The sequence below is a fragment of the Dissoconium aciculare genome, assembly GCF_010015565.1.
Source record: "Dissoconium aciculare CBS 342.82 unplaced genomic scaffold K489scaffold_11, whole genome shotgun sequence".
In the NCBI taxonomy this organism is placed as follows: Eukaryota; Fungi; Ascomycota; class Dothideomycetes; order Mycosphaerellales; family Dissoconiaceae; genus Dissoconium; species Dissoconium aciculare.
Window position 1 is genome coordinate 966,613 of NW_022984961.1, and position 11,997 is coordinate 978,609.

Here is an 11,997-nt window from a genome sequence, read left to right on the forward strand (position 1 = left end):
CACACACACACACACACACACATACATACACGCACGAGAATGGGAAAATGAACCGGGGTCTCGCCCTCTCCCTCTTTTCCCTGTGCCTCGCCCCCAACAAAGCTCCCCCGACTGGAACGAAATTCAGGGTTGCAGGCCCAACTTTTATTTTAGACTTTCGGCCCAAAAAGAGACGTTTCGGCAGGGTTCGCTCCCACCTGCATCCCGCATTTGGAGGAAAAAGCAGGTGTGGCGCGTCACCCGCATGTGTCCCATATGCCGCCTAATTCCCTCTGGGTAAATCGATGGAAAAAGATTCCCGACTCGAGCCCATGGACAGACGACGAAGCTTTCCCATCAGGGAATGATGGATACCGCAGCGGTGTCCCATCGCTCCCCTCGACGGACGCGACGTGTCCGTGATGAAGATCGAAAAATGAATGGGACAAGTCCACTGTATGGTGAATAACTGAACAGAGCACTCCTCCCAAGGGTACGCCGCGTTGTTTAACAATGGGTAAAACCATCCCCAAAAATAAAATAAAATAAAAAAAGGAAGGGATGGGCGTGGATGAATGGACGGAGAGAAGCCAAGCCAGAGCCAGATCCCTCCCCCGAAACGCGTGCGTGGCGGCAGGCGGCGGCGGCGGCGACAGTAATGGCGATGGCGGCGATAATGGCGATGGCGATGGGGGCACGGCTGGGGGTTTGATGGGATGGAACTGGAACTGGAACTGGAACTGGATCTCGCATCGGATGTGCGCCGCCGCCGCCCATTCAATCCGCCAATCCAGTCTGCCTGCCCGCCGCACTGCCCTACCCTGCCTAGTTACATGGGGTTTGGTGTAGATCTGTCGGAAGATTCGCCCCCAATCGGACCTCTTTCTCTCACTCTCTCTCTCATATCACTCTTTTTCTCTCGTTGGAGAGGAAGAAAGACGCTACCGATCTCGTTCTCGTCCCATCTCGTCTCTCTCTCCTGCGCCGCATTGGCAAGGCGGGAAGAGAGAGAAAGAGAGAGAGAGAGAGAGAGAGAGAGAGATGGCCTCCTCGTGTCGTCGCGTCCCATGCAATTCTCTCCCTGTTGATCATCTCCCTTCCACTGCTGCCCCACCGCCGATGCGATCCCCTCACCCGCACCCATTGGCGCAATGGGTATCTCCCCTGCCAGGTACCGCCGGACAAACACACTGCTACTTACGTATAGTACTTCTCACCATGACAGGGCGGCAAATATGTCAGGCACGGCGACGATTACTACTACTGCTACTACTCATACTACAACTATAGGGCAGGACACCTCTAGGCCATCGCGAGGAGTCCCTTTCGATATTACAGTGTGTGGTTGTGGTTGTGACCAAAGGCTCGGCCTAGAGTACAGTCCAGTGCAATGCGATGCAGTCGCAATAACATCGTTCAGTCCATTCATTATTTGATTTGAATTGATGTGATTTGCATTGTATTGCATTGAGACGACTTTTCTTCCAACATCCAGCAATCTCGTCGCGCCCGCTTAAGCTGCCCAGGAGTCAGCCCAGCCCAGCCAGGGTGTATGGCCCCACTCACATCTATCTCTCTATCCCACCTGTCCACGCGGCCGGATGCTCACTCACGCCGGGAGGAGCGTGCCTCACCTCATAGCGTTCCTGCTGTTGGCTGCTGCTGGCTGTTGGCCGCTGCGCCTCGTCGTGATATTTCTTCCATGTATCATCATCACGATGACACAGTACATATATCCATGGCACGACGCATCCTGTGGCGGTGCGAGGAGACGGCACGGCACGTCCAGGGACGATATGCTCGATCTGTGGCGAACGTCATCCATCGTGCGAGTATATATCATATACAGATATATATGCAATACGGTGATGTGGTATTGGTGGAGGAGTACGATACGGGGATTTCTCCTTCTCGGTGGTCCTGTCTGTCCCTCTGCCTGTTTTATCCTGTTTCTGCGGCGAGATCTGGGACTTTTGTTCTGTGGCAGGTGGACACGGAGGTCGAGTGCTGTGAAATGACCATGTTGATAGATCGAGGAAGAAGAAGAAGAAGAATGATCGCGCAGAGGGAGTCGTGTTTCTCGTCGTCATCGGGCCTGTTTTCGTACTGGGTGGAAAGTCGTCCCTGTTGGAGGGTTCGTGATCATCTATATGTGAGGATTTTTATACAACAGATCAAACAGACGAACAAACCCTCTCCATAATCACGGCCGTCTTCTCCCATTCCCATTCCCATCGTCAACATCTACCTCATCACCATCATCATCATCATCGTCAGCGTCCTCGACCCGAGCACGTCTCGGATTCCTCCCAGCATCTCCCTCCAGCCCAAGATCGTCCCACTCCTCTCCCTCCCCTTCTCCCTCTCCCTCTCCTGCCGCAACACCTCCCGCTCTCGCACCCGTCGGCCCCCCGCCGAAACCTCCCCGCAGGGTATTCATCAACCGCTCGAACAGGCCGTACATGGCCTCGGCATTTCCCTCGTCCCCAGCAACGCCGCCCGATCGCTGGAGCGCCTCGAATTCCCGCCGGAAGTCCTCCGGCACGACGGCGGCGGCGGCGTTGGCGTCGTCGTCGTCGGCGGCGGGCGCGGGCGCGGCCATGAGGTCCTGGAAGATCTGCTGCATGCTGCGCGCGACCTCCGCGCGGTTGTGGGCGCCGCCGCGCGGGCCGGCCGCAGCCGCGGGGTCGCTGGTGAGGTGGGATTCGATTCCGTCGGGCGGAGGCAGGACGTCGGAGGCGCTGGTCATCTGTTCGGTGAGGGCGCGGGGGATCAGGGCGATGAGGTGGGGGTTGTCGGTGAGCAGGACGTGGCGGGCCTCGCGCAGGGTGATTTCCGTCTCGTCGGGCGGGCTGGATGAGACGGCGTCGGAGAGGGCGCTGGAGATCTCCACCAGTAGGCTGGAGGTCTCCGGGGTGTTCCACAGGTCCTTGGCACGGGTCGCGTAGAGTTCGCTGTGGAGTCGTTCGTGGTCGGTCCGTGGCTCGGAACCCCAGACGCCGGGCGGGGCGTCTTGGTTGATTTCTTGCAGGAGTCTTGCTACGACCCAGGGGAATTTCCCGATCGTCGTGTAGAGGGCTTGTCGACCTTTACGTTTGTCGCCGGAACGGTACTCGGCGAGCGCTTGGCTGAATTGGACGTTGGGGAGATTGCCGTGTACCTGACCGAGTTTCGTGTTGCGGCTGATGTTGATGTAGTCGAGGTCCTGCCGTGAGCGGAGCGCATATTGATCTAAGACAAGCCATAACCCATACGGATCTTCCTCGGGAGAGAGGGATATGAGAAGTTTGCCCCATTCGAACACAGTCCGCCATGTAGCTCGCATGGTCAGGTTCTGCATATACCTCCAACTCGCCAACCAAAACTCGCGATTCTCGGCTCGTCGGAAGTCAAATCTGGCTTTACCTTCCGCGAGATTCTTTGCGAAAGTGCTGTGAGCGGCCCGTCCGAAGGAGAAAAGTGCTCGTTCCAGGAGATCGCCCGAGGTCGCATGGTCGCTTTCATGTTTGGCGATTTCAGAAACTTGTAAAAGTGTTGAGATGTGATAGGGGTTCTCGCGGAGGAGTGCGACTAAGCTGTTCGGGTCCATGGTTGCCACGCAGCTGTTGAACTGCGATTGCACATTTTGATAGGACGTGTTGTGCACATATCTGTACAACACTGTCCCGTCGGCTCGTTTCTCCTCGACTTCCATCCCCAAGCCTCCACCGGTGGCCATGGGCCACTCCTCCTTTCCTTGGATGAAAATATTTCGACGGAGTGACACTGCCGAAAACCCGCCTGCGCGACCACCGCCTTGTCTTCCGCCACGGAGAGCCTGCGCGAGCCCCATCTGCTGAGCCATGCGTTGTTGACGACGATTTCCACCGGCTGCAGCTGGTACCGGTTGCTCATCCTCGTCCTGCTCCAAAGCTGCGCGTCCGAACAGACGTTTCATCTCGTTCTGGGCATGGAGGTGCACCGTGTCGACAGCCAATAACCGATTCGCTTCCTCGACGACAGGGTCGACCCCTGCACTAGTTGTCGCTGCGACTGCGTTTCCATTATTGTCCGTGGCCAGCTCTTTCAACGCAGCATCAATCTCATCTATGTCCTCATCCTGCGCTGTTCCCTCTGTGGCATTTCCTCCCGTCTTTGCCTTTTTCTTTTTCTTCTTTTTCTTCTTGCTGCTCTGTGATGCTGGTGTCGGTTGTGTAGGTGTGTCCTTCGTCTGCGCAGAGTCTTCTATTGACTCATCCTCGTCTTCATCCTCGTTTTCATCATTGTCCTCTCCAAGCAATGCGAATGCACTCGTCTTGGTCTGTGTCGGTCGTATATCATCTATATCATCGTCTTCTTCTAGGTCTTGCGCCTCTTTCTCGAGTTGCTGCAGTCGTAGTTGTGCTTCTTTCTCTTGCTGCACCTTTCGCAGAGCTCGCGATGACATGATTACAACTCAGCGCCTATTCTCGTCGCATCCAAAGGAACTCTGTAGGGTATTTCGGAGAAGAGAAGAGGAAGAAGTCACAAATGAAAAATATGAGAGAGAATCTGAGCAGTCATCTCTCGAGACATTTTTTGGCGCGTGCCCGCAACGACGATGACGTATCAAGCCGCCTGTAATGAAATCATTCAGAGGAGCCCCTCCAAACTTCATCGTCAGACCGTCACGGCAGCTCGAATATGATATGATGATAATTGGAACAGATTGTCGTTATGATCTCACATTTTTGACTTGACGTTTAGTTCGTTCTTGTCTGTGTTTCATTCCAAATGGGCGTGCTGAAATAATACTTGTAGTCAGCACATATCGAGACCGAACTCATCTACAATGCTATATTTGAATATGGCAGATTCCGCCCGACATTGTGCCATGCCGAATACAAGACGATACCCCATCACAGCGTGATAGACTGTTTGATGTGGTAACTCCTCGTATCGCATACAAAGGGGTTCGGAGCACGATCACCATGGCAGAACTGCAACCCACATCACAACACCGGCGGACCGTGATATTTCTCCATGGTCGCGACAGCAATGCTTTAGAGTTCAGCGAGGAATTCCTCGAAAGTCAAGCCTCAAACGATCTTACCCTACCGGAAATCTTCACGGACACAAAGTGGTTGTTCCCCACAGCGCTCATGATCACCTCATCACGTTTCGGCTGTGAAATGTCCCAATGGTTCGACATGCATAGCACCGAGGATCCGCATGATCGTGAGTACGAGCAAGACTTGATTCCGGCGATGGAGCAAATACAAGAGATCATCGCTTTGGAAGCAGAGATCGTTGGCGCTGGGAATGTCGTCCTCGGCGGCATCAGTCAAGGCTGCGCTGTGGCAATCCACGCATTGCTCCGTGCTCACCTACGCCTGGGTGGATTCATCGGCTTGTGCGGCTGGATGCCGAGGCGCGATGAAATCACTACTATGTCTACCGAAGAGGCGAAGAAGACACCTGGTTTGCTGTGTCATGCGCAAGATGACGATGTGGTCAACGTGCGGTTTGGAGGAGAACTTCGGGACTTATTGATTGCGATCGGCATGAAGGTGCGATGGCAGGAATATCCTGATGGCGGTCATTGGGTCAATGAGCCACGGGGTGTGGATGACATGGTTTCGTTCTTGAAATCTGTTTCAGGATGAGGACGAGCTTGGAAAACGACGGGAGAGAGAAATCACGACCATTTCATGTCCAACACTCGTACATTCAGTCACCCTATGAAATGGATGTTGCCTCAGCTCGCCGAGAAAAGTTCATCACACACGCTCATGCCTCGGCTTTCTCAGCCTCATCCGCCTCCTTGGCATCTTCAGCCGGTTCCTTATCGTCGGCGGACTTTGCCTCTTCGGCGCCATCCATGCTCGCGACAAGTTTCTTCACCACATTGACAGTCGGCTCAGGACCACCGGGCTCCGCAGCAAGGACCTTGCCATCCTTAGAAACCACAAAGACACCCCGGGTAGTGCTCTTCGGTGCCTTGAGTAAACCAATGGCCTTGATGAGGGAGAGTTCGGGGTCGCACAGCAGCGGGTAGGGAAGCTTCTGCTTGGTCTTGAAAGTCGTGTTGGATTTAGGGGAATCCTTGCTCAAACCGTAGATGCTGAGACCCTTGGCTGTGAGAGGCTCATAGAAGTCGCGGAAGAGACAGGCTTGTTTCGTACCTGGTTGAGCGTTAGCAGGACTTCGGATTAGAAATTGATGAATTTCACGCGCGATGCGACGCGCGCCGAATCGTGACGCGTTGAATATGAAGCAATTCTTTGACCGACTTACATCCGGGTGTGTTTGCCGCAGGATACGTAAAGAGGACGACGCCTGCTTTGCTGTCCGCGACCAGCTTGGCGAGTGTCGTCGTCTCGCCGTCCTGTGTGCTGATTTCTCCACCAAAGCCCTCGAGCGTAATGCTGTCGCCGACGCTGGGAGCCTTGGATTTGGTCGATTCGGCGGCAGGCTTGGGAGCAGCAGCAGCAACCTTGGGCGCGGCGCTCTTCGCAGCGGCGGCCTTGGGAGCAGGCGCTTCCTTTGCTGCGGGTTTCGATTTCGCGGGCGCGGCCTTTTTGGCGGGCGGCGGCGCAACAGCAGCTGGTGCTGGGCGTTTACGGAGTTCGACGGGCATTTTTTTTACGAGCGTGTATATATGTTGCGCTTGGGATGGTGCGCAAATGTCTACGAGAAGATGATTGCGAAGGAGAGAGATTGGGAACAGGGAAGTTCTCGAGCGCGACTACGAGCTAGACTGATGGGTGATGATTACAAACAACAACAACAATAATGGCCTGTCGCGCAAGCTAGGAGGAATGCGGGAGATGACAGCGGCGCGAGGAATATTGTGACACACGGCGCGATTCGGCGTTTGGGCTACAAATAGACGCCGCCTGCCATTGCGACAGGAGCGAGAGTCGAGACTCAGCCGCAATCCATTGGGAAGGGGTGACTTATTTCTTTGTTTGACTGTACGGGACAATTTACCTCGCAACACGCAGTTGCCGAGAGCAATCATCAGCAGGAGAGCACGGGACGTCAAGCGAGATAAGGTTTCTCGGAGACGGGACGACGGGAGACTGGCGCATTGGCTCGGGATTGCATCCGATGAACTCTTGACTCGTGCCCTGTCTACTACGGTAGAGCCATGGTTGTTACGAACTGTTTATAAAACAACCCTTTGACGGACATGCCTAATCGCAACTTGGTCCTCGTCGACGCGACTTCCATATATATCAGTATACTTATCGAGATGGACAGATGATTTCCCGTTGTTGGCGCTCAACTTCTCTCCTCGGAGTGCGCTACTCGCTTCCATTGAACAAAACACGATGTCTATCGACGCATCCACTGGACAAGCTCCTCTCCAAGCCCGTACAGTCCTACATTTCAACCACGCGTGATCCATATCTCAATCTATCCATCGAGCATCATATCCTCCAAAAGGCCGACCCCGAGTCAACGATTCTCTTTCTATACGTCAACCGTCCCAGCATCATCCTCGGCCGAAATCAAAATCCATGGCTGGAGGTCAATCTTGCCCTGCTAAACACACCTGACGATGCCTCCTCCGCCAAACCGCGGCCACATAATGTTGATCTGGTCCGACGACGCAGTGGCGGCGGTACTGTATTCCACGATGAAGGGAACGTAAATTGGTCGGTCATCTGCCCTTCCGCAGAATTTACCCGCGACAAGCACGCCGAAATGGTCGTCCGCGCTTTACGAGGTTGTGGAATCGATCGAGCCCGAGTCAACACTCGACACGACATCGTCCTTGATCAGGGCGAGCGGAGATCAGACACCCCCGACTCCGAAGATACCCACGCCACGCCCTATCAATTGTCCGAGACCGATAGCGCCTACACACGACCCTTGAAAGTCTCGGGCTCCGCGTACAAATTGACACGCCGACGCGCCTTGCACCACGGAACCTGTCTCCTCTCGAGTCCCTTTCTCAGCGCGATCCCTGAATATCTCCACTCGCCAGCGCGGCCGTATCTCTCCGCACGAGGTGTAGACAGCGTGAGCTCGCCGGTGACGAACATCAACCTTTCAAACGCTACATTCATCGCAGCGGTCCAGGCCGCATTTGCAAAAATGTATCACGCTCTACATGACACACCACCCGTGGAAGTTGGAGACGATCTTTTCGGACATGAGGAAATACGTAAGGGCTATGATGAGCTTGTGGTGAGTCTCGTCCTGGAATAATTGCCTTTTTGCTCTTCAGATGTCTCATCTGAAGCAATCACCCACACGACTAATTTCCAAAACTTCTAGTCTCCCGAATGGAAATTCCTCCAGACTCCGCAATTCACCTTGAACACGAGGGGTGCTCTGAGCGAATCGCTCCATAACGTCGAGATCACCGCGCGCTATGGTGAGATCACCGGAGTTGCAGATACTTCGGAGCTCTCATCTGAAACTTCGGACGAGCGCCCTTCTCCTCCTTCAGACCCTTCCTCATTGGCTTCTCACTTGAGCGAGATTCTGGTGGGCTATAAGATCAATGAGGTGCAGGATTGGACTGATGTGCTCCTTCCTGCATCTTCATTGCCCGCCTCCGATCCTTCGGCAAGGAAGGAGCTAGCCGACTGGCTCAATCGGATGTTGCCACATGTGCGATGACATTTCTTCCTGACGATGAATGCCAATCCAATCCTAAAGGCTTTGAAAAGCTTATGAAACCCGCACTTTCGCTTTGAATCCAGAGATTCCGAGGCCATATAATTTAGAGCTTGAATGCTTCGTCGTCCATCTCGCGCAAGTCTAGTCATAATCGTCGTACTCCCCATAAGCCCCCGTCTCGCGCTGCGTCGCACACCACTCCTCGTCCGCCAGACCAAGCTCCTTCCTTCGTTTGAGTAGTCCCGGGTCCTTATGCCAATCGCACGCCCATTCGCACTTTACCGCCGTACCACTACCATCCCCTTCTTCTTCCCCGAAATACTTCGCAATCAACTTATGCCTGCACGCGCCGACGTTCTCGCAATAGGCAATCAGCGCCTGTAAACTCCGCCCCCTCATCTCCACGCTCTGCCGGCCCGACGCCGTCATCCCACCACCAGAAGAATTCTTCGCAGCATGCGAATTCCGCTGCTGCTCCCTCGTGAAAAGCGCAACGCCCCGGTCGCGGTCTTCGCGACTATAATACAACCGACACACGCTCGCTTTGCCATCCCGCCCCGCCCGCCCGGCCTCCTGGTAATACCCCTCGAAGCTCTTGGGAAGACTCCAATGCACGACGAATCGCACGTTGGCTTTGTCGATGCCCATCCCGAACGCCGTCGTCGCGACCATGATGTCGTGGCCCGGCTTGTTCGCCACCCAGCCTGCGAGATGCGCGGCTTTGAGGTCGGAGTGGAGACCCGCGTGGTAGGGTTTGGCGCCGATTCCGTCAGCGGTCAGGCGTGCGGCGAGGTGTTCCGTCTCGGCGCGGGTCAGGGTGTAGATTATGCCGGAGACGTTGGTGGGGCGTTCGGAGGCCGCGAGGAGTTCGGCGGAGCGCGCCGGGTGGGTCTGGCGACGGGTGTGGATTGCGCGGAGCCAGGGGAGGAAATCGCTGGTGTAGCGGTCTTCGGAGTAGGAGGTGTAGCGGACTTCGTAGTGTAGGTTAGGACGCGCGGTGGTCATGGTGAAGGATTTCAGGGTCGTGTGGTTGAGATTCAGGGTGGTGATTATGTCTTCGCGGACCCGGGCGGTGGCGGTCGCGGTGCAGCAGATCATGGGAACGTTGGGGAATTCTTTCTTGAACCATTTAAGTTCTTTGAAGGCGGTACGGAAGTCGTGGCCTAGATAGGATAGAGAACAGGTCAGCAGGTTGGTTATGAGATTGATTCAGAGAGTCAGAGAGACGTTGAACTCACCCCATTCACTATCATGGCGTGTAATCAGTCATCTATAACATCAACGCAATCGCAGGGTGTTCTCACCTGATACAATGAGCTTCGTCGATTGCGATCCTCGCCAGCTCCTGCTGCCCATTGACAATCTTCATCGTGTCCCGGAATCGTTCTCCGAGACAATACTCCGGCGTGACATACAGCAAGCGGGTCATCGGATGGCCACTTTTGAGGTCATCCATGATGAGGTCCTTTTTTTCCATTGGCGTGCTGCTGTTGAGCGTTTCGACTCGGATGTTGGCTGCGCGGAGCCCGGCCATTTGATTGCTCATCAGTGCTAATAAGGGCGAGATGACGATTGTGATTCCAAAATCCACAACGGCGGGGAGTTGGAAGCAGAGACTTTTGCCGAAACTTGTAGCTGCTTGAAGGTAGACATCGTGACCGGCGAGGGCAGCTTCGATGACTTCACGTTGGACTGGTCTGCGGTAGTGTTGGTCAGCAGGTGAAGTGATGTTGCGTTTGATTTTCTTTCATTACCTGAAGCTATCTTTGCCGAAAATCTTGCGGAGGGTGAAATCGAGATCAGGTCGGACTTTACTACCGGACCTCTTTCTAGAAGGCCCGGGCATCGCGGACGGCGAGTTTATGAAGGATCAATCTGTCCCTCTTTGCAGACTGTGCTGGACAGAGAATGCGTAAATCTCGAGCGGCGGATAAGAATCATTCTCTCACGAGGAAAACAATGCTCTGTTATCACCCAATAATCAAATCTCGAATGTCGCGTACGAGGCTTCTTGCTGAAAGGCCTGAGAGTGCCGTTGACATGTTGTTGAGGTTGTTGTTACTTTCCAAGGTTACTACAGTACCAATCGGCTGAGGTTGAAAAGCGCAATTCCAAGGTTCCAGCAGCGTCAACTTGCTTGAATGGAAATGTCATAATGGTTCACGACACTTGCGCAGGCGTTATTTCGCAGTCAGAATCATATGTTTTCAATTATGATCAAGCACCATTTTATGATGTTTATCCTTAATAAGGTTCGTCTTTCTAGTGGGAAGAATATAATCCGCTCTGTAATACAAGAAATGTTGATGGTATCGTACAAAATCATCACCCTCTTCAATTAGCAGGACGTACTGCCGCTCCACCCTTCGCCAACAGGCCATCCTTGCTGCCCGGAACGCCAGGGCTGATCTCCTGCAGATCCGCCGACGATGGATTCGAGAGATCATCCTCTTCCTCCTCGATTCCAGTGTAGGCAGATTGGCTGAGCTGCTTGAGTGCCTGGGTCTCGTTGACAGCCCATGATTTCCAGTTCTCATACTGCACATCTTCCAATTTCATACCAACCTCCATGGGTCCTGCTCCAAAGAATGCACCCATCGCCAGCGCCTCCTCTCGAGCAACACGGGCTTCCACTTCCATGGCGTGTCGGTATCGATAATATTCTTTGCGCGCTTTGTCGTACGCTGCTGTTTCGGAGAGATCTCCATGGCGCATGAGCCAGCGTTGTCGTTGAACGACTCTGTGTAGAGTATTAGTAAAAGCTTGAAAGTATGTAAAGATCATTGGATGACACCTACGATTCACCATTGATCGGTCGAGCTGCTTGCTGATGTGCCATTTGTGCCTTTTCATACGCACTGTACTCTAGTGGAAAGCTATCTGAAGACCATTCTTTCATACTGTTGAGGGAAGCATCCAAGGGAAGACCCCAGTCCCATTTTTGTGAGTCCTTGCCATCTTCTTCGAGAACCGTCCTCGGTCTGGCCAACTCCCATGGGTGATCGTTGAAATATTCCCACCTTAACCGATCCTCCTCGTATGAAATGTTGATGGGTGTGAATAATTTACTACTCTTCTTGCCGGCTTTTTGTGGTCGCTGCATTGGCATACGCACGAGTCGCTTGGCCGGCGGTTGACTACCGATGATGTCGAACCATGGTGGAGGTGCTTTTGTCTGCTTCGCTGCGATCAATAATGATGCGGTTTTGTGGACATTCTGGGCGGCGAAGCTGTAACGACCCATGGCTAGGAGGAAAGAGTGTGTTCGTGGTGCGTGATGATCCCCTCGAAATTTCACCTCATTTCTGTGTTGATGCGTGCTTCGCTTTCTTTCTCTTCCAGGTTGTTCGTTGCGAATGCTGAAGTTGATGATTTGCGCGGTGATACTCCGAGAGATTCAATGGTTAGCATCGCTCACGCAGA

General features: G+C 53.9%; 7 protein-coding genes across 7 annotated transcripts; 3 read left to right on the forward strand and 4 right to left on the reverse strand.

Moving 5' to 3' along the window:
- Positions 1-1,398: 1,398 nt before the first annotated feature.
- On the forward strand, positions 1,399-2,089 carry K489DRAFT_55125 (uncharacterized protein). The gene has a single exon (XM_033608716.1). The coding sequence runs from the start codon at positions 1,581-1,583 to the stop codon at positions 1,995-1,997; it is 417 nt and encodes a 138-aa protein (XP_033457434.1). The 5' UTR covers positions 1,399-1,580; the 3' UTR covers positions 1,998-2,089.
- A 93-nt stretch (positions 2,090-2,182) lies between these two features.
- Positions 2,183-4,405, reverse strand: K489DRAFT_324353 (DUF654-domain-containing protein; the record flags this gene model as incomplete). The annotated part of the gene is made up of 1 exon (XM_033601751.1): positions 2,183-4,405. One exon carries the CDS (start codon positions 4,403-4,405, stop codon positions 2,183-2,185), a length of 2,223 nt encoding a protein of 740 aa, XP_033457435.1.
- A 523-nt stretch (positions 4,406-4,928) lies between these two features.
- K489DRAFT_372896 (alpha/beta-hydrolase) lies at positions 4,929-5,603 on the forward strand (the record flags this gene model as incomplete). Its single annotated transcript, XM_033603372.1, has 1 exon — positions 4,929-5,603. The coding sequence occupies one exon, from the start codon at positions 4,929-4,931 to the stop codon at positions 5,601-5,603; it is 675 nt and encodes a 224-aa protein (XP_033457436.1).
- Positions 5,604-5,727: 124 nt separating this feature from the next.
- Positions 5,728-6,577, reverse strand: K489DRAFT_372897 (AhpC-TSA-domain-containing protein; the record flags this gene model as incomplete). The annotated part of the gene is made up of 2 exons (XM_033603373.1): positions 5,728-6,122; positions 6,235-6,577. 2 exons carry the CDS (start codon positions 6,575-6,577, stop codon positions 5,728-5,730), a joined length of 738 nt encoding a protein of 245 aa, XP_033457437.1.
- A 557-nt stretch (positions 6,578-7,134) lies between these two features.
- On the forward strand, positions 7,135-8,871 carry K489DRAFT_433804 (uncharacterized protein). Its single transcript, XM_033608534.1, has 2 exons — positions 7,135-8,136; positions 8,227-8,871. Exons 1-2 carry the CDS (start codon positions 7,204-7,206, stop codon positions 8,572-8,574), a joined length of 1,281 nt encoding a protein of 426 aa, XP_033457438.1. The 5' UTR covers positions 7,135-7,203; the 3' UTR covers positions 8,575-8,871.
- K489DRAFT_396110 (ATP-dependent DNA helicase) lies at positions 8,228-10,628 on the reverse strand. Its single transcript, XM_033606862.1, has 4 exons — positions 10,329-10,628; positions 9,879-10,271; positions 9,813-9,820; positions 8,228-9,737 (listed from the first exon to the last, which is right to left on the reverse strand). The coding sequence occupies exons 1-4, from the start codon at positions 10,418-10,420 to the stop codon at positions 8,716-8,718; spliced, it is 1,515 nt and encodes a 504-aa protein (XP_033457439.1). The 5' UTR covers positions 10,421-10,628; the 3' UTR covers positions 8,228-8,715.
- A 280-nt stretch (positions 10,629-10,908) lies between these two features.
- K489DRAFT_396111 (uncharacterized protein) lies at positions 10,909-11,818 on the reverse strand (the record flags this gene model as incomplete). The annotated part of the gene is made up of 2 exons (XM_033606863.1): positions 10,909-11,336; positions 11,476-11,818. The coding sequence occupies 2 exons, from the start codon at positions 11,816-11,818 to the stop codon at positions 10,909-10,911; spliced, it is 771 nt and encodes a 256-aa protein (XP_033457440.1).
- Positions 11,819-11,997: the final 179 nt, after the last annotated feature.

What these genes read in the sequence shown, in the direction of transcription:
- K489DRAFT_396110 (XM_033606862.1), bottom strand. Translation starts at nt 10,420, where the DNA reads ATGCCCGGGCCTTCTAGAAAGAGGTCCGGTAGTAAAGTCCGACCTGAT. An exon ending in TTCGGCAAAGATAGCTTCAG is followed by an intron (nt 10,272 to 10,328) that starts GTAATGAAAGAA and finishes ACACTACCGCAG; the next exon opens with ACCAGTCCAACGTGAAGTCA.
- K489DRAFT_433804 (XM_033608534.1), top strand. Translation starts at nt 7,204, where the DNA reads ATGATTTCCCGTTGTTGGCGCTCAACTTCTCTCCTCGGAGTGCGCTAC. An exon ending in AGGGCTATGATGAGCTTGTG is followed by an intron (nt 8,137 to 8,226) that starts GTGAGTCTCGTC and finishes CAAAACTTCTAG; the next exon opens with TCTCCCGAATGGAAATTCCT.
- K489DRAFT_55125 (XM_033608716.1), top strand. Translation starts at nt 1,581, where the DNA reads ATGCTCACTCACGCCGGGAGGAGCGTGCCTCACCTCATAGCGTTCCTG.